This window comes from Neoarius graeffei, chromosome 19 (genome assembly GCF_027579695.1).
Source record: "Neoarius graeffei isolate fNeoGra1 chromosome 19, fNeoGra1.pri, whole genome shotgun sequence".
Classification (NCBI taxonomy): Eukaryota; Metazoa; Chordata; class Actinopteri; order Siluriformes; family Ariidae; genus Neoarius; species Neoarius graeffei.
In genome coordinates, this window is record NC_083587.1 from 32,092,958 (window position 1) to 32,117,387 (window position 24,430).

A 24,430-nucleotide genomic window follows, 5' to 3' on the forward strand; every position below is an offset into this window, starting at 1 on the left:
ATGGGAAACACCTGATATTGATTTGAGCGTAATCAGCATGCACAAATAAGGGCATTGTTTTCACAGAGACTTTGTGAAGTATTCTGTCAGATATGCAGCAGTAGATGGGTCTAAGTGCAGGAAGAGTGTTTATTAGCAGGTGTGATATTTACAAAAACAAAACAAATGAAATTGAAAGCAGAGACATAAACATGGCTAGAAACAAACATGACAGTGATGATAATACTTTGCATAGCCTCTGTGTCCTTATATGCATGTGCTGATTGCACTCAAATCAGTATCAGGTGTCTCCCACAACAGCTGGGTCCCAAGTGCCTGCACAACATGCTCTGAAGGATTCCCGAATACAAATGCACTTAAGTCTCAGTGAAGGTTAGGCAATACTGAACCGCTGTGTTGCTTATGTTCACTTCACTGTATAAGAATGAACACCTTGCTGCAGTTGTGAAATTATGTTTTTTTATTCTTAACTTCATTGAAATGAAGTGAGCATACCACAAGGTTTTTGACCTTTCTATTCGACACCAAGTCCTGCTGAATTTATTTTCCCCATTTGTCCCTTCTACATTTAAAAGTCTCTATTTTTTCCCCCAATGATTAATTAGTTTTGGTAAATTAAAAAATCTGATGTCTTTGTTTCATTCAGAACAATTTGCACACCCAAAAACACAGCAAAACCTTCCTTACTGATCAGTAACAACTAACTCATCTGAATGAAGCACTGCAAGCATGCCCCCTGTCAAGGTAGCATGGTTACTGTTGCTATGGGGTCATGTGGTGGTGCAAAGCCTCAAAAGTGTCTTGCAAAAGAATTCATCCCCCTTGGTGTTTGTCCTGTATTGTCGCATTGCAAGCTGGAATTAAAATGGAATTTGGGGGGGGTAGCACCATTTGATTTACACAATGTGCCTACCATTTTAAAGGTGCAAATTGTTGTTTTGTGACAGAAACAATAATTAAGATGAAAAAACAGAAATCTGGAGTGTGCATAGATTTTCAGCCCCCAAAGTCAATACTTTGTAGAGCCACCTTTTTCTGCAATTACAGCTGCAAGTCTCTTGGAGTAGGTCTCTATTAGCTTAGCACATCTAGCCACTGGGATTTTTGCCCATTCCTCAAGGCAAAACTGCTCCAACTCCTTCAAATTAGATGGGTTGCATTGGTGTACAGCAATTTTCAAGTTATGCCACAGATTCTCAACTGGATTGACGTTTGGGCTTTGATTAGGCCATTCCAAGACATTTAAATATTTTCCATTATATTACTCCAGTGTAGCTTTAGGGTTATTGTCCTGCTGGAACGTGAACCTTCTTCCCAGTCTCAAACCTCTGGCTGAGTCAAACAGGTTTTCCTCCAGAATTGCCCTGTATTTAGTGCCATCCATTTTTCCTTCAATCCTGACCAGCTTTCATGTCCCTGCAGATGAAAGACATCCCCATAGCATGATGCTGCCACCACCATGCGTCACTGTAGGAATGGTGTTCTCAGGGTGATGGGAAGTGTTGGGTTTGCACCACACATGCCATTTCCCATAATGGCCAAAAAGTTCAATTTTAGTCTCATCTGACTGGAGAATCTTCTTCCATGTGTTTGGAAAGTCTGCCACCTACTGTTGGGCAAACTCCAAACATGTTTTCTTATTTTTGTCTTTACCCAATGGCTTTTTTCTGGCCACTCTTTCATAAAGCCCCACTCTGTGGCGTGTACAGCTTAAAACCCTTTGGTGACTGACCCCTTGAAAATGGTTCCTCCAGGAACTATGACTTTTCAGTTGTCAAGACAACAGAAGAACTAAAATACAAAAACACAAAGATACGTCACAATGCTCTTGTGCACAAAACAAAATGCTCTTGTATTTTAGTTTTTCCGTTGTCTTGACGACTGAAATGTCATCGTTCCTGGAGGAACCATGTTCAAGGGGTCAGTCACCAAAGGGTTAAAGTGGTCCTATGGACAAATACTCCCATCTCCACTGTGGATCTCTGCAGCTCCTTCAGTCTTATCTTTGGTGTCTTTGTTGCATCTCTGATTAATGCCCTCCTTGCCCAGTTTGAGAGTTTTGGTGGGCGGCCTTCTCTTGTCAGGTTTGGAGTGGCGCCATGTTCTTTCCATTTTGCTATAATGGATTTTATGGTGCTCCCTGGGATATTCAAAGTTTGGGATTTTTTTTAACCCAATCCTGATCTATACTCCTCCACAGCTTTGTGTCTGACCTGTTTGGAGGCTCCTTGGTTTTCATGTTGCTTGCTTAGTAGTGTTGCAGAGTCAGGGTCCTTCCAGAACAGGTTGATTTATACAGACATCATGTGACAGATCATGTGACACTGATTCTACACAGGTGGATCTTAAATCAACTAATTATGTGACTTTTGAAGCTAATTGGTTGGACCAGCTCTTATTTAGGGGTTTCATACGAAACGGGGTGAATACTTATGCACACTCCAGTTTTCTGGTTTTGTTTGTTTTTTTCATCTCAATTACTGTGTGTGTCACAATAAAGTGGTAGGCATGTTGTGTAAATCAAATGGTGCTAACCCCCAAAAATCCATTTTAATTCCATCTTGTAATGTGACAAAACAGGACAAACACCAAGGGGGATGAATACTTTTGTAAGACATTGTACTGCTTGAAGCAAATGGAACAGCCCTGCTCTCATCACCACTTTTCATTCATCAAGAATTTAGAATTAATATATGTTTTCAAAACTGGCCTGTAGAGATGGAAATATTTCCCTTGGAAATTAATCCACACTGATCCTCAAATGGCACTTTGTATTCCAAGAAGAGTTCAGTAAACTCAAAAGCATGTGCTCTGCTCCTTCCCAGATCATACAATCATGCTATTGATGTTGTCTCAAACAGGACACAACTTAAGTCCCATATTTACTCTTTAATCCTAACTCAGAACAAAGCTATGGATCTATGGCTCTCTAGATTTTTTGCCCAAGGTTATAATTTACCCTTTCCATCACCCTCCTCCATGGGATACTCCATTATACATATAAAGGGAAGGGCTCTGCTGTACTATTTGCAAGGTAACCTTTAAGTTCTGTCTGTTCATATGAATGCTTAGTAATGGAGTATAGGATGGGAATGGAGTCAATGCTCCATCCCCCTTTCTGACATTACTGTTGACATCCTCAGAGACATGCTTGGCATTTTTTTTGTTTACATTGGTGAAATTTAGATTTTTTTTTTTTATTCCCCTTGAACAGCACATCCACCATGTAAAGAGAGTCGTAAACAAAGTAATGGAAGACCACCTTTTTTTAACCAATGGGGAAAAAAAATGTGACTGCCATGGACACTGCATTTCTGGGGTATAATGTACCCCAGAAATGCAGTGGCATTTCTGGGGTACATTATAAGTCATGGGCTGTCATGGATGATGCCAAGCAAGAAAGGAAGATGGAAGATCTGGACTGCATGGAAGCCCCAAGCAGTCACCGACTGGCCTGTTCCTCAAAATATCAAAGAACTTTAGAGATTTTCATGCTTTGACACCTAATTAGAAACTTTAGTCCAGTCCATTGCTGAACCCCTTAGGAGGACAGAGAAAGTGATATATGGAACAAAGAAATGAGATGACATTCTCCTCCTTCAAAAGCATTTAGAACAGCACTCATCCTAAAACATAAAAATCCCAGGAAGATCCGAGCCTGACATTCAAAGTCGACTTTGATGCCTCAGAAGACAGGGTGAGTGCTATTCTCCTGCCAGAATGCTCTCCATCATTTCTTTAAAAGAAATAAATCATGACACTGGGAACATGGAATTGCTGTACATTAAACTAGACTTAGAAAAAAAAATGGAGCCATTGTCAGAATGCACAGGAAACATGTTACTTCACAGTCGATCTTGACCATAGTACCTGAAATCTGGCAAGCATTTCACACTATGGCAAGCCAGATTGACACTGATTTTTTTAAATGTAATATTACAGTATATATGATATTGTACTATCCTTGTTCCAAAAAATGTCAAAGCTTATGTTTTATCCTGAACTTATCCAGCAAGCCTTAAAACTGAAACCACCAATCACTCATCATGATTATCAATTTGGAACCATGACCATGATATTAGGATTTCTGTAAAGTTGCTTTGTGACTATGTTGTTAAGTGTTATACAAATCAAACTGACTTTGAATTTAACTTTTCAGTTATGCCCAAATCACTGCTCATTTCAACATTATACAATATATTTGTTAGTCAGACTTGTACATGATCTATCCAACATTCACAAGCTCCTAAAGTAGCTCATAGAAAGCTATAAAGTGCTTTCCTCCTTTTATAAGTATGAAAATGAACCAGCAGTGGAGTTAAAAGGTTGGAGATTTCACCAGTAGGACCATTGACCTGTCTATGGCTCTCTGCCTCTGTGTAATAAAATACATCCCCCTAGGAGTTCACATATTCCATTAGCTGGGCATGCTCGTGAGTGGAATTCTCATTGAAAAAAATAAAGAGCTCACTGTGGTTAGTGAACTCTAACCATTGCAGAGAGAAGTGTGAAGGAGTGGGAGGTTATTATGTTACGGCTTCGTCTAACAGCCGGTTTGTGTTGAAACTATTTAAGAAATGTTAAAACCGTAAACTTTAATATTTGCAGTGATGAAACAAATTAATTAACAATTATTTGCTGAAGGCAAAGTGAATATGAGTGAATAATAACTGAGATGAAGTCAAGGTTATTATTCACTGAGACTGAGATGGATAATTATTTTAGTATAAATACACAGGTGATTATTTTTCCAAAAAAAAAATGTATTCCAAACTTTGAAAGCGGCATGCAAATGTAATAAAGGCGCAGTACAGGCTTATGTCACTTATCTATGCCGACTCACATAAAATACTTCATAGCATCTTTAGTGCTTTTAGGAACAGCATTTTCTTTCATCATTTGTAATTCTTCATCACTTATAGTGACAAAGTGATTGTGTTAGAATGCAGGCACTTACAGATGTATGCGCGGAGGAGAGTGGGATGCAGACTGACAATGAAGCCAAAGCGAGGGACAGGAATCAGCATCAGGCAAGGGTCAGGCGATTGGCAAACAACACAGGGTAGATAAGGCAAGAGCAAAAACGTGTGAGAAATATCGAAAGGCTCAGAATAAATGAGAGACAGTCAGAAGAAACGGCTAGAGATAATGAGATGAGATGAGATGAGATGAGATGAGGTGATTGTTCGAAACTTTAGAGTGAAAGTTAGTGATAAATGTTAGCAATAAACAAAATAGATTTGGTTATTATTGTATATTATGACGGCGGCACGTGGTGTAGTGCTTAGCACTGTTGCCGCACAGCAAGAAGGTCCTGGGTTCAAGCCCAGTGGCCAAGGGCCTTTCTGTGTGGAGTTTGCATGTTCTCCCCATGTCTGCGTGGGTTTTCTCCGGGTGCTCCAGTTTCCCCCACAGTCCAAAGACATGCAGGTTAGGCTAATTGGTGGTTCTAAATTGACCATAGGTGTGAATGTGAGTGTGAATGGTTGTTTGTCTCTATGTATTAGCCCTGCGATGACCTGGCGACTTGTCCAGGGTGTACCCCACCTCTCGCCCATAGTCAGCTGGGATAGGCTCCAGCTTGCCCGCGACCCTGTAGGACAGGATAAGCGGCTACAGATAATGAATGGATGTATATTATGACACTCAGCTAGTTTTTTTCATAAATTGCTAATAATTTGCTGCTGGAAATCAAGCTGTGACAAATGTGAGCTAATTTGCAATGTGTTTAACTAGCTGGCTAGCTATTTGTAATAGCAGCAAGAGATAGAGGTGTTTTACACATTTTTAAAGCATATATATAAATATCCATCTCTCTCTCTCTCTCTCTCTCTCTCTCTATTTATTTTCAGATCTACCTGCGGTTCCTGGACTATGAGATGCAGAACTCAAACGAGTGCAAGCGAAACTTTGTGGCTGTGTACGATGGCAGCGGTTCTGTTGAGGATCTGAAGTGTAAATTTTGTAGCACAGTGGCTAGTGACGTGACATTGAGAACTGCACTGGGTGTTGTGCGTATGTGGGCTGATGAGCACAGCCGCCGCAGCCGCTTTCGCATCCTCTACACCACGTTTAAAGAGCGTAAGATGCACACGCACGTGCGCATGCACACACATACACACACACACACACACCTTTCAAATACTTAACGATGAATCTGTTTTTTTATATACCCATTAAAAACACACTATCATTTAACACACCCCACCATTTAACCATTGAAGCTTGAAACCGAGTTGTAATGAACAAGTTTAATGGTTCTGTTTTGTGTGAGACTGTAATCACGGCTGCTGTTTTAAAGAGCTTACTTTTAAATAATTACCCACAAGGCAGAGCTTAGTAGGTTTAAGTAGCTTTAGAAGTCTGTAAGTTGTACATAGTTTTAAGTTTGGCCACTGGTGGTGTTTTTTATTTCCTAGACAACATTGTAGGGATGTAGGAATAAGGGAGAAACCATTTAGATTTCTGATGGCTGAAATTTTTCATTCATTCATTCATTCATTCATTCATTCATTTTCCTTTCATTGTTCCTGGTGGGGTTGAGTTGGCAACAAGCTGAGAAGTTGAGTCCAGATTTCTCTCTTCCCAGCTGACCAGAAGGCATCCTTGTAAGTGCCCAAGCCACCTCAACTATCTCCCCACAATTCAGAGCAGCAGTGGTTCTGTTCCAGTGTTATTCTGGATTGCCACCTCCACACCCTGTCACAAAGAGTCAGACCAGCAACCCTGTAGAGGAACCTCATTTCCGCTGCGCGTACTCACAACCATTATTCTTTTGGTCACTACCCACCATAGAACATAGATTGTCTGGTAAACAAAGAGCTTCATCCACAAACTTAGCTCCTCTTCACCATCACAGACCAGGCGTGGGTTTCCCAAAAGCCTCTTAAAGCTAAGAGCATCTTAAATAGGCAAGAGAGTGTTCACTATGATGCTTGCTGTACCATTTAACGATGATCTTTGTGCTACGATGCCTTTGGGAAACCCACCTGTCACTGACCCAGTTCATTTGTCAATCTTGAGCTCCCAGGGTACTTAAACTGAGACATGGACACACACACACACACACACACACACACACACACACACACACACACACACACACACACACACACACACACAGATGAGAGCAAACTACTCTTTTATGCCATGATTCAGTGTTAGGTGGCATTGATTCTTAAGCCATAATGTGTTACATTCATATAAAGGACAGACAGAATGTCATTGGCTTGTCTAGAAATATTTGGGTGAGCCAACATACAGTAGTATTAAACCATGACCTTCATAATACTGCCAGTGTGTGCAGACAAGCGCAAACTCAAACAACAACAGATGATGATGATGATGATGATGATGATGAAGAGGAGGAAGAGCAGTATGTGTCTTTAACAACTTCAGCAAGTATGACTTGCATTCAGTTAATGAATGGAAGATTAAATTACTCTCCATCATGTTCTTTCTTTCTTTCCCACCATTTCCCTGTTTTCTCTTTCTCTTTTTTCCTCTCTCAATCTCTTCATCCAATTTGCTGCAGCATTTCATCCAGGTGTTGCTTCTTGGGGGTCTCTCTCTCTCTCTCACACACACACACACACACACACACACACACACACACACCCCTAAGTGTGGATGAACTGAAGAGGTCTGCACTCATCCTCACCCTTTTCTTTCCTTATCCTATCCCTCCTTCTCCATATCCATCTGTTCCACATATTTGATCTTTTTTCCTGATTTTTTTTTCAAAATGTGTTCATCCAACCACATGAATATAGCCATTATTCACTCAACATTGATTCAGCCAATGAATGTGTGCTGATAGCAAAATAATAGACAGTTGAGACTTCTGTAGATGTTCGGGTCACCAGCCTCCAGTGACCCTAACACCTACAGGATGACTGAGAGGGTCAACGACCCATGTGACCTCAACAACTCTCCTTAGGGTTGCTCTTGGTCCACTAGAGGATAAATACCTGGAACTCCCCACTAGTCAGACAGAACTGAAGAAGCCTTTCGGATGAGAGGTGAAACATCTTCAAGAACTTCAAGCAAGTCCACTTGCCTTCTTTAGCTCCTACTGTTTACAATGACCTGGATGACTGAGAACCTTCACAGACAATAGACAGTTGAGACCAAACATTTACATCCACAAGATATACTTAGGATCATTATTTTTCTGGAAGACCTAGATGCAACCAATTTTTAACTTTCTAACTGATGCCTTGGGGAGTTGCTTCAGTATTTCCACAGTATATAATCTTCTTTCCTCATGATGTTATCTATTCTGTTAAGTGCACTTGTCCCTTTTCCAGCAAAACACCCCAATACCATGACGCTGCCACCCTCATGTTTCATAGCTGGGATGGTGTACTTCGGACATGTTCTTTGGACATGAATGTCCTGTTACACTTAAGTCATGCTTAACAAATCAATGGATCAATGGAAATTGTTTCAAGACTTTGATCTCACCAGCATCTTCTGTCTAATGACAGTGCATTCTCAGATTCTGATGCTGATTCACTCATGAATGGCAACATTCAATAATCCTAGACTGTACTATTCATCCCCTGAATGATTTCATTCTTGACATGAATAAACACATAAATTAATAAATAGTTTAAAACGTCAGTATTCACCATTTGTGTGTAGGTTTTGTTACTTTAGATTTCCAGAACACATTGGAAAGCCATCCAGACTAGTCCTGTTTTCTTGCTGCCCACAGTCCATAACACACAGCTTGTTAGCTTCACTTTGAGGAGTTGGATTGTTCTGTCTGTTGTTGATATTGGAAACAGATTGAGACCACCTCTCTAGTTCAGGTGGTTGTTTTGATCCACACTTGATTACACTAATGTTCCCAACTGCTTAAATAAAATGCACCAGCATTCGGTTGGCATTCTGACAGGCTGAAAGTTGAACTGATCATTTTCCTGGCCTGGCTTCCTGAGCCTGATCCATGTCAGGTTTTCAGTGTTGATGTTGTTTTGTGTTTCGACCTGTCAGTTCAGTGATCCGGTGCTCATGTTGGGGGCTGTAAGGTTCACTCAGCTCTGCTCCCTCACCTCTCTGTTCCCTGATCCTTGGTGCCACAATGTACCCGTGCTTGCTTGTGTTGTTTTATGTGGAGTAGAGGTCATGCAGGTCGGATGTGCTGTAGGACTGTGAGCATAAAAGCATCCTGATATGAGTGCAGCACAGATGTCTACCTCGCAGAGAGCCAGAACCTCATAGCCAACTGCCAATCACTGAAATGGTAAAGAACATGACTGACATTTCAAACTTAAACACACCAGGACGAGTCAGAGCCACTTGGTGTCTGCAATAGGTATAATTTTGTAAATATTGTAAATAAACTGTATAACATCCTGTTTGATTATTTACATTTATTTCTAAAATTGGTTGTTGATAAGTCTAGCTGACACTTCCATCTTCAGCTAGCAGCTTAGCTGCTATTTGGTATGAAATGACATTCGCTGCTGCTGTTGACCTGAGTTTATAAATGTCTTTTCATGCTCATACTTATGAGCAGAGACTGAAAAATAAACAAGAGGGCAGAAAAATGCCCAAGATTTTCATTCAAAAGTCAGGGAGAAAAAAGACCCTTGTAGATGTCTTAAAATCAATTGCCTGTGTCTATTATTAGTCTTAGATTATGCATCTGTCAAATACATCCCTGTGTTACTGTAGAATAGATAGATTGTGTCATAATAGACTTTTCTGAGATACTACTGATAGATATTGTGATATCATTTTGTTTTGTTTTGGTTTTTTTGAGAAATATATACGTTATTTACCAGCTGGGAGGTCCGTATCGTGAAATACCGTGACCAAGGTCTTGAAAGTACTGAGCGAGGCCCTCTGGGCCGAGGTCAGTATTCAAGGCCGAGGTCACGGTATTTCACCATACGGACCGACTTTAAGCTGGTAAATAAATTTTTTTTCTTTACCAAATTCTAACAGAAAACGAGCACCTGAAAGGGAAAACCGAGCCGAGGCGAGCCGCCATTTTGAATCCTCATTCACGGCTGTAATGCAAATGGCTTCCTCCTCAGTATACAAGTGCACTTCCATGGCAGGAAAAAAACTACATTTTGCCGCCTACAGTATGTAGTCCCCCATTTATACAAATAGGAGTCATTCAGGATTCAGCCATGTTTTTGCTTGGCGTTAGCAAATTAGAGGTTTTTAGCTTTCTCCTGAAATGTTTTCTTTTATTTCTTCTTCCTCAGGGTAGTAGAACTCGCTTTCGCTGTGAAGACTGTCGTTGTCGCTATCAATGCTGTAAAATTAATGCTATTCTCCTGAGAAATGCTGGCAAAAATTTATAAGATTTTTGATAATCTTATAAAATAAATCTTATAAAAAAAAATAAATGTTGACAAAAAATGCTACTATGTTTGTTGCTGTTGTGAACGAGCGAGTCGCCAGAGGTCCATACTGTAGGATACAGACCCGCTCGCCAGTCAATCAGAGCGCAGGATTTGGACCGTGAAAAAAATTAAATTAAATACTGACTGCAAGCAGCTGATTGAATGTGTGAATTTTCTATCTTTAAAACTGTAAAATATTTAACATTTTTCAGATTTTAAATATTTTGTATCTAAAGGGTGGTACGGTGGTGCAGTGGTTAGCACTGTTGCCTCACAGCAAGAAGGTTCTGAGTTCGAACCTCATAGCCCATGGGGGCCTTTCCGTGTGAAGTTTGCATGTTCTCCCGTGTCTGTGTGGGTTTCCTCTGGTTCCCCCACAGTCCATAGACATGCAGATGAGGTAAAATACCCAGCCACTGGGGTTGCACAAGCCAGTGCATACTTAGGCCCTGTCCACACAGCAACGGATTCAGGTGAATCTGATAAAATTGTTTATCGTTTCGGCCTGGCGTCCACACGGCACCGGCGTTTTGGGTGCCCCAAAACGATATTTTTTGAGAACGGGTTCCAGAGTGGAAAAATCTGGCAACGGCGCCGTTGCGAAGTCGTCTGGATGAGTAGAACGGATTTCTTTACGATGACGTCACAACCACATGACTAGAACAAGCAGCACTCTCGCTGTTTTGTATGAACCACTGCATTGCATTCACTTTTGTATACAGCTTTTCTTTTAAATAAACAAGTAACTGAACCATTTCTTGAATTTCTTTTTTTTTTTATTGGATAAGACTGCTTTTCAAAATGTTCACACACAATATAAAAAGTTATATAAATTATATAAAAATGCTTTTCAAAATGTTCACACACAATAAGAAAATTAAGTTATATAAAACTATGCACACTAATAAAACTAATTTGTACACACAGAAGGCACGATTTCCTCGCGTAGTCGCAGCCAACTTCTTCTTGTTGTTGTGTGTTCCTGTGAGTGCTTCACGCCGGGTAGAGGAAGGGGTTTATGCGCATGCGTCTACTTCTTCTATTGTTCTGGTGTCTCCGATGGGACCGTCTTACAGCGCACGTAGAGGTGTGGCATGTGTATTGCATCATTTTCCGCAAGCGTTGCGTTGCCATATGTACCTGATATTTTACTGACCCATTGCCCATGTGGACGCGATATTTTTTTTAATAAAATCTCGTTGCCGTTGTCATGTGGATGTAGCCTTAGTGCATACTTAGTGCTGGTTGCAACAGGAAGGGCATCCGGTGTATTTAAAAACAAAACAAAATTATATATATATGTGACGAGTCATGGAATCCACGGACACATGTCGGCCGAAACGAATCCGAGATTCTCGGATTCGTTTCGGCCGACATGTGTCCGTGGATTCCATGACTCGTCACATACATATATTTAAATACACCGGATGCCCTTCCTGATGCAACCCTATATACGGTATACAGTGCTCAGCGTAAATGAGTACACCCATTTTGAAAAGTAACATTTTAAACTATATCTCAATGAACACAAACAATTTCCAAAATGTTGACAAGACAAAGTTTAATATAATATCTGTTTAACTTATAACATGAAAGTAAGGTTAATAATATAACTTAGGTTACACATTTTTCCAGTTTTACTCAAATTAGGGTGGTGCATACACCCCACAACAAAAACTACTACATCTAGTACTTTGTCTGGCCTCCATGATTTTTAATGACAGCACCAAGTCTTCTAGGCATGGAATGAACAAGTTGGCGACATTTTGCAACATCAATCTTTTTCCATTCTTCAACAATGACCTCTTTTAGTGACTGGATGCTGGATGGAGAGTGATGCTCAACTTGTCTCTTCAGAATTCCCCATGTGTTCGATTGGGTTCAGATCAGGAGACATACTTGGCCACTGAATCACTTTCACCCTGTTCTTCTTCAGAAATCCAACAGTGGCCTTAGATGTGTGTTTAGTCATGTTTGAAAAGTGCACAACGACCAAGGGCACGGAGTGATGGTAACATCTTCTCTTTCAGTATAGAGCAATACATCTGTGAATTCATGATGCCATCAATGAAATGCAGCTCCCCGACACCAGCAGCACTCATGCAGCCCCACATAAGGACACTGCCACCACCATGTTTCACTGTAGGCACCATGCATTTTTCTTTGTATTCCTCACCTTTGCAATGCCATACAGTTTTGAAGCCATCGGTTCCAAAAACATTTATCTTGGTCTCATCACTCCAGAGTATAGAGTCCCAGTAGTCTTCATCTTTGTCAGCATGGGCCTTGGCAAACTCTAGGTGGGCTTTTTTGTGCCTGGGCTTTAGGAGAGGCTTCTTTTGTGGACGGCATCCATGCATGTCATTCCTCTGCAGTGTACGCTGTATTGTGTCACGGGAAATAGTCACCCCAGTTTGGCTTTTTACTTCTTTAGATAACTGCAGTGAACTTGCATGCCGATTTTCTTCAACCCTTCTCATCAGAAGACGCTTCTGTCGAGGTGTTAACTTCCATGGGCAACCTGGACGTCTCTGTGAGATGGTTGCAGTTCCATCTTTCTTAAATTTTTGTACCACTTTTGCTACAGTATTCTGACTGATAAGTAAAGCTTTGCTGATCTTCTTGGAGCCTTCACCTTTGTGGTGTAAAGAAATTATTTTCTTTGGGGAATTCGGAAGAGACAAGTTGAGCATCACTCTCCATCCAACATCCAGTCACTAAAAGAGGTCATTGTTGAAGAATGGAAAAAGATTGATATTGCAAAATGTCGCCAACTTGTTCATTCCATGCCTAGAAGACTTGGTGCTGTCATTAAAAATCATGGAGGCCAGACAAAGTACTAGATGTAGTAGTTTTTGTTGTGGGGTGTATGCACCACCCTAATTTGAGTAAAACTGAAAAATGTGTAATCTAAGTTACAGTGGGGCAAAAAAGTATTTAGTCAGCCACCAATTGTGCAAGTTCTCCCACTTAAAAAGATGAGAGAGGCCTGTAATTTGCATCATAGGTACACTTCAACTATGAGAGACAGAATGGGGGGAAATAATCCAGGAAATCACATTGTAGGATTTTTAATGAATTAATTGGTAAATTCCTTGGTAAAATAAGTATTTGGTCACCTACAAACAAGCAAGATTTCTGGCTTTCACAGACCTGTAACTACTTCTTTAAGAGGCTCCTCTGTCCTCCACTCGTTACCTGTATTAATGGCACCTGTTTTAACTTATCAGTATAAAAGACACCTGTCCACAACCTCAAACAGTCACACTCCAAACTCCACTATGGCCAAGACCAAAGAGCTGTCAAAGGACACCAGAAACAAAACTGTAGACCTGCACCAGGCTGGGAAGACTGAATCTGCAATAGGTAAGCAGCTTGGTGTGAAGAAATCAACTGTGGGAGCAATTATTAGAAAATGGAAGACATACAAGACCACTGATATCTCCCTCGATCTGGGGCTCCACGCAAGATCTCACCCCGTGGGGTCAAAATGATCACAAGAACGGTGAGCAAAAATCCCAGAACCACATGGGGGGACCTAGTGAATGACCTGCAGAGAGAGCTGGGACCAAAGTAACAAAGGCTACCATCAGTAACACTACGCCGCTAGGGACTCAAATCCTGCAGTGCCAGACATGTCCCCCTGCTTAAGCCAGTACATGTCCAGGCCCATCTGAAGTTTGCTAGAGAGCATTTGGATGATCCAGAAGAGGATTGGGAGAATGGCATATGGTCAGATGAAACCAAAATAGAACTTTTTGGTAAAAACTCAACTTGTCGTGTTTGGAGGAGAAAGAATGCTGAGTTGCATCCAAAGAACACCATACCTACTGTGAAGCATGGGGGTGGAAACATCATGCTTTGGGGCTGTTTTTCTGCAAAGGGACCAGGATGACTGATCCGTGTAAAGGAAAGAATGAATGGGGCCATGTATCATGAGATTTTGAGTGAAAATCTCCTTCCATCAGCAAGGGCATTGAAGATGAAACGTGGTTGGGTCTTTCAGCATGACAATGATCCCAAACATACCACCCAGGCAACGAAGGAGTGGCTTCGTAAGAAGCATTTCAAGATCCTGGAGTGGCCTAGCCAGTCTCCAGATCTCAACCCCATAGAAAATCTTTGGAGGGAGTTGAAAGTCCGTGTTGCCCAGCGACAGCCCCAAAACATCACTGCTCTAGAGGAGATCTGCATGGAGGAGTGGGCCAAAATACTAGCAACAGTGTGTGAAAACCTTGTGAAGACTTACAGAAAACATTTGACCTCTGTCATTGCCAACAAAGGGTATATAACAAAGTATTGAGATGAACTTTTGTTATTGACCAAATACTTATTTTACACCATAATTTGCAAATAAATTCTTTAAAAATCAGACAATGTGATTTTCTTGATTTTTTTTCTCATTTTGTCTCTCATAGTTGATGATGAAAATTACAGGCCTCTCTCATTTTTTTTTAAGTGGGAGAACTTGCACAATTGGTGACTGACTAAATACTTTTTTGCCCCACTGTATATTATTAACCTTACTTTTTCCCGTTATAAGTTAAACAGATGTTATATTAAACTTTGTCTTGTGAACATTTTGGAAATTGTTTGTGTTCATTGAGATATTGTTTAAAATGTTACTTTTCAAAGGGGGTGTACTTATTTACGCTGAGCAGTGTGTGTGTGTGTGTATATATATATATATATATATATATATATATATATATATATATATATATATATATATATATATAAATAAAACACCCTATGCCAAATTAATATGTGGAACAGATCTGCTGTGGCGACCCCTAACAGGAGCCAGAAGAAATATTTTGCATATAAAAAAAATGCCATAAATATAAAAAATACGGATTTTTATAGATATTATACAGATCATCAAACAGTTTTTTTTCCCAACACTACATTGTGTATCATAGAAACTCCTTTTTCTATAATGAAGCCATTATATAATATTAGATTTTGTCATATTGCTCCTTTACCTCTGCCAACTTTGTTGGAGGAGGTTATGTTTTCACCCGTTTCTTTGTTTGTTTGTTTGTTTGTCTGTTCCCGATGTAACTCAAAAAGTAGTGAATGGATTTTGATGAAATTTTTTAAAGAAATGTGAGCCATCAGCCAAGGAACAATTGGTTAGCTTTTGATGCAAACCCACATATGTATGTGGATCCAGGATTTTTTTTTTGCCTGTTCCCAGTGTAACTCAAAAAGTAATGAAGGGAGTTGGATGTAATTTGATATTGATAATATGTGGTTTGGTGGAGATATGCACTCTACCGTGTGCCCTTCTAGATTTCTTTTGTTCTTAAAAATGGCTTCATTATAGTAGCTGCTTTCTGGAAAAATTCTAATCTAATTTAATAAAACAACAACAACAACAACAGCATAATAATAATAATAATAATAATAATAATAATCTCGTCTTCTTCCACTTATCTGGGGCCAGGTCATGGAGGCAGCAGTCTGAGCATGGAAGCCCAAACTTCCCTTTCCCCAGACACCCCGGGCAGCTCCTCGGGAAGAACACCGAGGCGTTCCCAGACCAACCGAGAGACATAGTCCCTCCAGCGTGTCCTGGGTCTTCCCCAGGGCCTCCTCTCAGGGGGACATGCCTGGAACACCTCCCCAGGGAGGTGTCCAGGAGGCATCCGAAAGAAATGCCCGAGCCACCTCAGCTGATTCCTCTCGATGTGGAGGAGCAGTGGCTCTACTCTGAGCTCCTCCCGAGTGACTGTGCTTCTCACCCTATCTCTAAGGGAGCGCCCAGCCACCCTGCGAAGGAAACTCATTTCATCCACTTGTATCCGCGATCTTGTTCTTTTGGTCATTACCCAAAGCTCATGACCATAGGTGAGAGTCGGAACATAGATCGACCGGTAAATCGAGAGCTTTGCCTTTTGGCTCAGCTCCTTCTTCACCACGATGGACCGGTAAAGCGACTGCATCACTGCGGAGGCCGCACCGATCCGCCTGTTGATCTCACCCTCTATCCTTCCCTCACTCATGAACAAGATCCCGAGATACTTAAACTCCTCCATTTGAGGCAGGACTTCTCCACCAACCTGGAGAGGGCAAGCCACCCTTTTCCGGTCGAAAACCATGGCCTCTGACTTGGAGGTGCTGATTCTCATCCCAGCCGCTTCACACTCAACTGCAAACTGCCCCAGTGCATGCTGAAGGTCCTGGTTTGAAGAAGCCAACAGGACAACATCATCTGCGAAAAGCAGAGATGAAATCCTGTGGTTCCCAAACAGGATTCCTTCCGGCCCCTGGCTGTGCCTAGAAATTCTGTCCATAAAGATTATGAACAGAACCGGTGACAAAGGGCAGCCCTGCCGGAGTCCAGCATGCACTGGGAACAGGTCTGACTTACTGCCAGCAATGCGAACCAGACTTCTGCTCTGTTTATACAGGGACCGGACAGCCCTTAGCAAAGAGCCCCGAACCCCATACTCCCTAAGCACCCCCCACAGAATACCATGAGGGACACAGTCGAATGCCTTCTCCAAATCCACAAAGCACATGTGGACTGGTTGGGCAAACTCCCATGAACCCTCGAGCACCCTATGAAGGGTATAGAGCTGGTCCAGTGTTCCACGACCAGGATGAAAACCACATTGTTCCTCCTGGATCTGAGGTTCGACTATTGGCCAAATTCTCCTCTCCAGTACCCTGGAGTAAACCTTCCCTGGGAGGCTGAGAAGAGTGATTCCCCTATAATTGGAGCACACTCTCCAGTCCCCTTTCTTAAAAAGAGGGACCACTACCCCAGTCTGCCACTCCAGAGGCACTGTCCCCAACCGCCACGCGATGTTGCAGAGGCGTGTCAGCCAAGACAGCCCCACAACATCCAGAGACTTGAGATACTCGGGGTGGATCTCATCCACCCCCGGTGCCTTGCCACCGAGGAGCTTGCTAACCACCTCAGTGACTTCAGCTTGGGTAATGGACAAGTCCACCTCTGAGTCATCAGCCTCCGCTTCCTCAATGGAAGACGTGACAGTGGGATTGAGGAGATCCTCGAAGTATTCCTTCCACTGCCCGACAATGTCCCCAGTCGAGGTCAACAGCTCCCCACCCGCACTGTAAACAGTGTTGGCAGAGTACTGCTTCCCCCTCCTGAGGCGCCAGACGGTTTGCCAGAATTTCTTCAAGGCCGACCGATAGTCCTCCTCCATGGCCTCACCGAACTCCTCTCAGTTCGGAGTTTTTGCTTCCGCAACTGCCCGAGCTGCAGCACGCCTGGCCTGCCGATACCCATCAGCTGCCTCAGGAGTCCCGGAGGCCAACATGGACCGATAGGACTCCTTCTTCAGCTTGACGGCATCCCTTACTTCCGGTGTCCACCACCGGGTTCGGGGATTGCCGCCACGACAGGCACCGGAGACCTTGCGGCCACAGCTTCGAACAGCCGCGTCGACAATGGAGGCAGAGAACATGGTCCACTCAGACTCAATGTCCCCCGCCTCCCTTGGAAGCTGGGAGAAGCTCTCCCGGAGGTGGGAGTTAAAGACCTCCCCGACAGAGTGCTCGGCCAGACGTTCCCAACAGACCCTCACCATACGTTTGGGCCTGCCAGGTCTGTCCGGCTTCCTCCTTCACCAGCGGATCCAACTCACCACCAAGTGGTGATCAGTTGACAGCTCAGCCCCTCTCTTCACCCTGTCCAAGACATAGGGCCGGAGAGCCGATGAAACGACAACAAAGTCAATCATCGACCTCTGACCTAAGGTGTCCCGGTGCCATGTGCACTTATGGACACCCCTATGCTTGAACATGGTGTTCGTTATGGACAAACCGTGACTAGCACAGAAGTCCAATAACAAAACACCACTCAGGTTCAGATCGGGGAAGCCGTTCCTCCCAATCACACCCCTCCAGGTGTCACTGTCATCGCCCACGTGCGAGTTGAAGTCCCCCAGTAGAACAATGGAGTCCCCTGTCTGAGCACCTCTTAGTACCTCTCCCAGGGACTCCAAGAAGGCCGGATACTCTATACTGCTATTCGGCCCGTAGGCACAAACAACAGCAAGAGCCCGCTCCCTGATCCTAAGGTGCAGAGAGGTGACCTTCTCGTTCACTGGGGTAAACTCCAACACATGGCGGCTGAGCTGGGGAGCTATAAGCAAGCCCACACCAGCCCGCCACCATTCACCATGGGCGACTCCAGAGAAGTGGAGAGTCCAGCCCTTCTCGAGGAGCTGGGTTCCGGAGCCCAAGCTGTGCGTGGAGGTGAGCCCAACTATCTCTAGCCGGTACCTCTCAACCTCCCACACAAGCTCAGGCTCTTTCCCCCCCAGCAAAGTGACATTCCATGTCCCACCAGCTAGCCGCTGTGTTTGGGGATCAGGTCGTCAAGGCCCCTGCCTTCGACTGCCGCCCAATCCACACTGCACCAGCCCCCTACGGCTACCTCTGTGGGTGGTGAACCCACAGGAGGTCGGGCCCACGTCACCGCTTCGGGCTGAGCCCAGCCGGGCCCCGTGGGCAAAGGCCCAGCCACCAAGCACTCGCATACAAGCCCCAACCCCGAGCCTGGCTCCAGGGTGGGGCCCTGACTGCACCAAACCTGGCGACTTCACGGTCCTTGATAGATTGTTATCCATAAGGGGTTTTGGTGAACTGCTCTTAGTCTGGCCTGTCACCTAGGACCTGTCTGCCTTGGGAGACCCTAACAGGGGCATAATGCCCCTGACAACATAGCTCCTAGGATCATTCAAGCACACAAACCCCTCCACCACAATAAGGTGGCAGTTCTAGGAAGGGAATAATAATAATAATAATAATAATAATAATATACATCATCATATTATTTATTGTATATACATTAAGGACCATTAAGGAGTTTGTATCAAAAGATTGTAAATACGTTCCTCTTGAAACTAGAGCTTTTCAGCAGAGAACTGCAGTGCCACCTAATGAAGAGATGAGCCTGGTGATGGAAAACCATAAGCATGTCAGATCTAAAGCAATGAATAATCCTAATTCATTCTGTCATTATTATCCTCCTCTGGAGTAAAAACATCAATACTTCACTGTGGCTGTGGAGTCCTGAGAAGCTTTTAAGACCTTTCTCAAAACTTTTTCAATATGTGCTTTAAAAACACCTGTTTAATGGAGTAATTCCCCCATTCCCATATCCTGCAGCATTAGTTCTCCTACCTGTACACTTCAGAGTCTTTCCTGCTCTAAAGCACCCGATTCAGCTCCCCAGCTCATTAACACACCCTTCATTAGAGTAAAACTGTTAGAGTTTGCTAATTCTGCATCTTTGCCCTTATGAATGGCGTGTTAATGAGCTGATTGACTCAATGAGATGATTCACATGTGGCAGAGCAGGAAAGCACTAGAACATTCAGAGAGCATGAGTAATAGCAATTTTCTACCAGACAGTATGGTACAGCATGGCCTTGTGTAGTTACAGTGTCTTGCAAAAGTATTCATCCCCCTTCGTGTTTGTCCTGTTTTTGTCACATTACAAGCTGGAATTAAAATGGATTTTTGGAGGATTAGCACCATTTGATTTACACAACATGCCTACCACTTTAAAGGTGAAAATTGTTGTTTTATTGTGACACAAACAATAATTAAGATAAAAAAAACAGAAATCTGAAGTGTGCATTGGTATTCACCTCCCAAAGTCAATACTTTGTAGAGCCACCTTTTGTTGCAATTACAGCTGCAAGTCTCTTGGGGTATGCTATTAGCTTAGCACATCTAGCCACTGGGATTTTTGCCCATTCCTCAAGGCAAAACTGCTCCAACTCCTTCAAGTTAGATGGGTTGCATTGATGTACAGCAATCTTCAAGTTACTATGCCACAGATTCTCAATTGGATTGAGGTCTGGGCTTTGATGAAGCCATTCCAAGACATTTAAATGTTTCCTTTTAAACTACTCCAGTGTAGTTTTAGCAGTATGTTTAGGGTCATCGTCTTGTTGGAACGTGAACCTTTTTCCCAGTCTCACACCTCTGGCTGACTCAAACAGGTTTTCCTCCAGAACTGCCCTGTATTTAGTGCCATCCATCTTTCCTTCAGTCCTGACCAGTTTTCCTGACCCTGCAGATGAAAAATATCCCCACAGCATGATGCTGCCACCACCATGCTTCACTGTAGGAATGGTGATCTCAGGGTGTTGGGTTTGCACCACACATGGCATTTCCCATGATGGCCAAAAAGATAAATTTTAGTCTCATTTGACCAGAGAATCTTCTTCCATGTGTTTGGGGAGTCTGCCACATGCTGTTGGGCAAACTTCAAATGTGTTTTCTTAAGCAATGGCTTTTTTTCTGGCCACTCTTCCATAAAGTCTCGCTCTGTGGAGTATATGGCTTAAAATGGTCCTATGGACAGATTCTCCTATCTCCACTGTGGATCTCTGCAGCTCCTTCAGTCTTATCTTTGGTGTCTTTGTTGCATCTCTGATTAATGCCCTCCTTGCCCAGTCTGTGAGTTTTGGTGGGCGGCCTTCTCTTGTCAGGTTTGGAGTGGTGCCATATTCTTTCCATTTTGCTATAATGGATTCAGTGGTGCTCTGGGGGATATTCAAAGTTGGAGATATTTTTTATAACCCAATCCTGATCTATACTTCTCCACAACTTTGTCTCTGACCTGTTTGGAGGCTCCTTGGTTTTCATGTTGCTTGCTTAGTAGTGTTGCAGAGTCAGGGTCCTTCCAGAACAGGTTGATTTATACAGGCATCATGTGACAGATCATGTGACACTTTGATTGCACACAGGTGGATCTTAATCAACTAATTATGTGACTTATGAAGTGAATTGGTTGGACCAGCTCTTATTTAGGGGTTTCATACGGAATGGGGTGAATATCTATGCACACTCCAGATTTCTGTTTCTTCATCTTAATTATTGTTTGTGTCACAATTAAAAAAAAAAAAACAATTTGCACTTTTAAAGTGGTAGGCATGTTGTGTAAATCAAATGGCACTAACCTTCCAAAAATCCTTTTTAATTCTATCTTGTAATGCGACAAAACAAGACAAACATGAAGGGGGATGAATACTTTTGCAAGACACTGTATATAAATATTTAGCCATTCCATTGCTAAGTTGTTGGTTACTTCTGTATTTTTGCTATTTCTATGATAATTTAGTGGTGTTATATTGCTAGCAAAGATGCAATGGAGTTTATTACTTGAAAAATTTTTCAGCAATTTCAAATACGAGTGATAAAGGTCAGGTTTTATTGTCAGCAAGAGCTTCTTTTCTCACTCCAATGCTCAATATCATATTAATTATAAATCCATATTCCAGAATGCATTTGATGATGCAGTTGTGCTGAGTTACAACAGAACCACAGCTCAGCTAGTTATAGAGGTGGAGGTTAGAGAGCCGGACAGATTAAAGGAATGAAACACTGCTGCATCTGTCTCTGTAGGTATAGATGAAGAGAACTCGAAATCCCACTGACATCACTATCAGTAGGCAGTCAAATAACTGTGTGAGTCATGTAGGAAACCAAGGTGAACATAGACTACCAACATGTCAATGACAGGAATTTCAAAGGGAAGACATAGTCAGAAAATTTCACAGGCCAATTTTCAGAAATTATTCAAAAACTGACCGATATCAAGAGGAACGGTTCATGTTCAAAACACAGACAGGTAAAGGCATGCATATGGAAAGGCCTGTTAGATTTCAATGTATAAAGTCTACTTCTATAAATGAACACACAGACAAACAGCACTTGGGGGGGGGTTCTTTATTCAGCAAACACTGATGGTACACCATGAAGATCTCAGCATCCAGCACACCGTGTGAGGCTGAACCATGGTTTTATTTATACCTGACCTTGACTTAATCAGATGTTCATACAGTAAAGAAAGTAGTAGCTTGTTAGCACCAGTATAGTACAAGCATCAAAGTGTCATCAAAGTTCAAAGCATCTCAGGCACATTGAAAGAGTGTTCCTGAACAGATATTTATTCACAAAGCAAGCAGACCTATCAAAACCACTATCCAAATATCAAGGTTGTCAAACAGGCCAAGGCGAATAATCACTGCACCCCAAACAGGACAAAGAGGACATCCAAATCGGACAGGTAAACAACAGTAGGCAAGGTTCAGTACACAGTCAAACAGTGCACAGAGGAAAACGATTTTTTAAAAAAAATGGCTCAGAACTTGTAAAAATTATTTCTCTAAGATTACTCAAACTGTTCAGGGAAACATGAGTCCTTAAAAGTGCAGTAGTAATTTTTTTTTCTTACTCATGTGAATAATTATGTAGTTATTCCACGAAATCAAGTCGTACATGAGCTGCATGGCTATAAGCCATGTACAACGAGATTGAGTGAAATAACTGTTTTATTCTATCCACATTCACTGGCTTTTGAGAAACAGTGTTTTTATTTTTATTTTTTAAAAATTCAATAAATAAAAACTTTATACAAAATGTCTGACAAAATTATTTCCACATAGAATGTAAACAAACCAGCGAAATGACAGCAGCAACTTGTGAAAAATACAATGATAATAATTATTGAAAAATAAAAGAATGTAAAAAAATGTTCTTACCATCAAATACTTTCATTCCATATTTTGTTGCTTTTTTGTATTTTTTAGATGTTGTGTTTTCGAGTAGAGTTTTTACAACCCCGATTCCAAAAAAGTTGGGACAAAGAACAAATTGTAAATAAAAACGGAATGCAATAACTTACAAATCTCAAAAACTGATATTGTATTCACAATAGAACATAGACAACATATCAAATGTCGAAAGTGAGACATTTTGAAATTTCATGCCAAATATTGGCTCATTTGAAATTTCATGACAGCAACACATCTCAAAAAAGTTGGGACAGGGGCAATAAGAGGCTGGAAAAGTTAAAGGTACAAAAAAGGAACAGCTGGAGGACCAAACTGCAACTCATTAGGTCAATTGGCAATAGGTCATTAACATGACTGGGTATAAAAAGAGCATCTTGGAGTGGCAGCGGCTCTCAGAAGTAAAGATGGGAAGAGGATCACCAATCCCCCTAATTATGCGCCGACAAATAGTGGAGCAATATCAGAAAGGAGTTCGACAGTGTAAAATTGCAAAGAGTTTGAACATATCATCATCTACAGTGCATAATATCATCAAAAGATTCAGAGAATCTGGAAGAATCTCTGTGCGTAAGGGTCAAGGCCAGAAAACTATACTGGGTGCCCGTGATCTTCGGGCCCTTAGATGGCACTCCATCACATACAGGCATGCTTCTGTATTGGAAATCACAAAATGGGCTCAGGAATATTTCCAGAGAACATTATCTGTGAACACAATTCACTGTGCCATCCGCCGTTGCCAGCTAAAACTCTATAGTTCAAAGAAGAAGCTGTATCTAAACATGATCCAGAAGCGCAGACGTCTTCTTTGGGCCAAGGCTCATTTAAAATGGACTGTGGCAAAGTGGAAAACTGTTCTGTGGTCAGATAAATCAAAATTTGAAGTTCTTTATGGAAATCAGGGACGCCGTGTCATTCGGACTAAAGAGGAGAAGGACGACCCAAGTTGTTATCAGCGCTCAGCTCAGAAGCCTGCATCTCTGATGGTATGGGGTTGCATTAGTGCGTGTGGCATGGGCAGCTTACACATCTGGAAAGACACCATCAATGCTGAAAGGTATATCCAGGTTCTAGAGCAACATATGCTCCCATCCAGACGACGTCTCTTTCAGGGAAGACCTTGCATTTTCCAACAGGACAATGCCAAACCACATACTGCATCAATTACAGCATCATGGCTGCGTAGAAGAAGGGTCCGGGTACTGAACTGGCCAGCCTGCAGTCCAGATCTTTCACCCATAGAAAACATTTGGCGCATCATAAAACGGAAGATACGACAAAAAAGACCTAAGACAGTTGAGCAACTAGAATCATACATTAGACAAGAATGGGTTGACATTCCTATCCCTAAACTTGAGCAACTTGTCTCCTCAGTCCCCAGACGTTTACAGACTGTTGTAAAGAGAAAAGGGGATGTCTCACAGTGGTAAACATGGCCTTGTCCCAACTTTTTTGAAAAGTGTTGTTGTCATGAAATTTAAAATCACCTAATTT

The 24,430-nt window shown here is 42.1% G+C and overlaps 1 protein-coding gene across 1 annotated transcript in view; it reads left to right on the top strand.

Annotated features, from left to right (window-relative positions):
• neto1l (neuropilin (NRP) and tolloid (TLL)-like 1, like) overlaps positions 1-24,430 on the top strand; it is a 266,325-nt gene that overhangs the window by 209,957 nt on the left and 31,938 nt on the right. Inside the window, exon 7 of the mRNA XM_060899991.1 lies at positions 5,853-6,081. Coding sequence (XP_060755974.1) covers positions 5,853-6,081 — 229 coding nt within the window. The remainder of the gene's footprint in view (positions 1-5,852; positions 6,082-24,430) is intronic.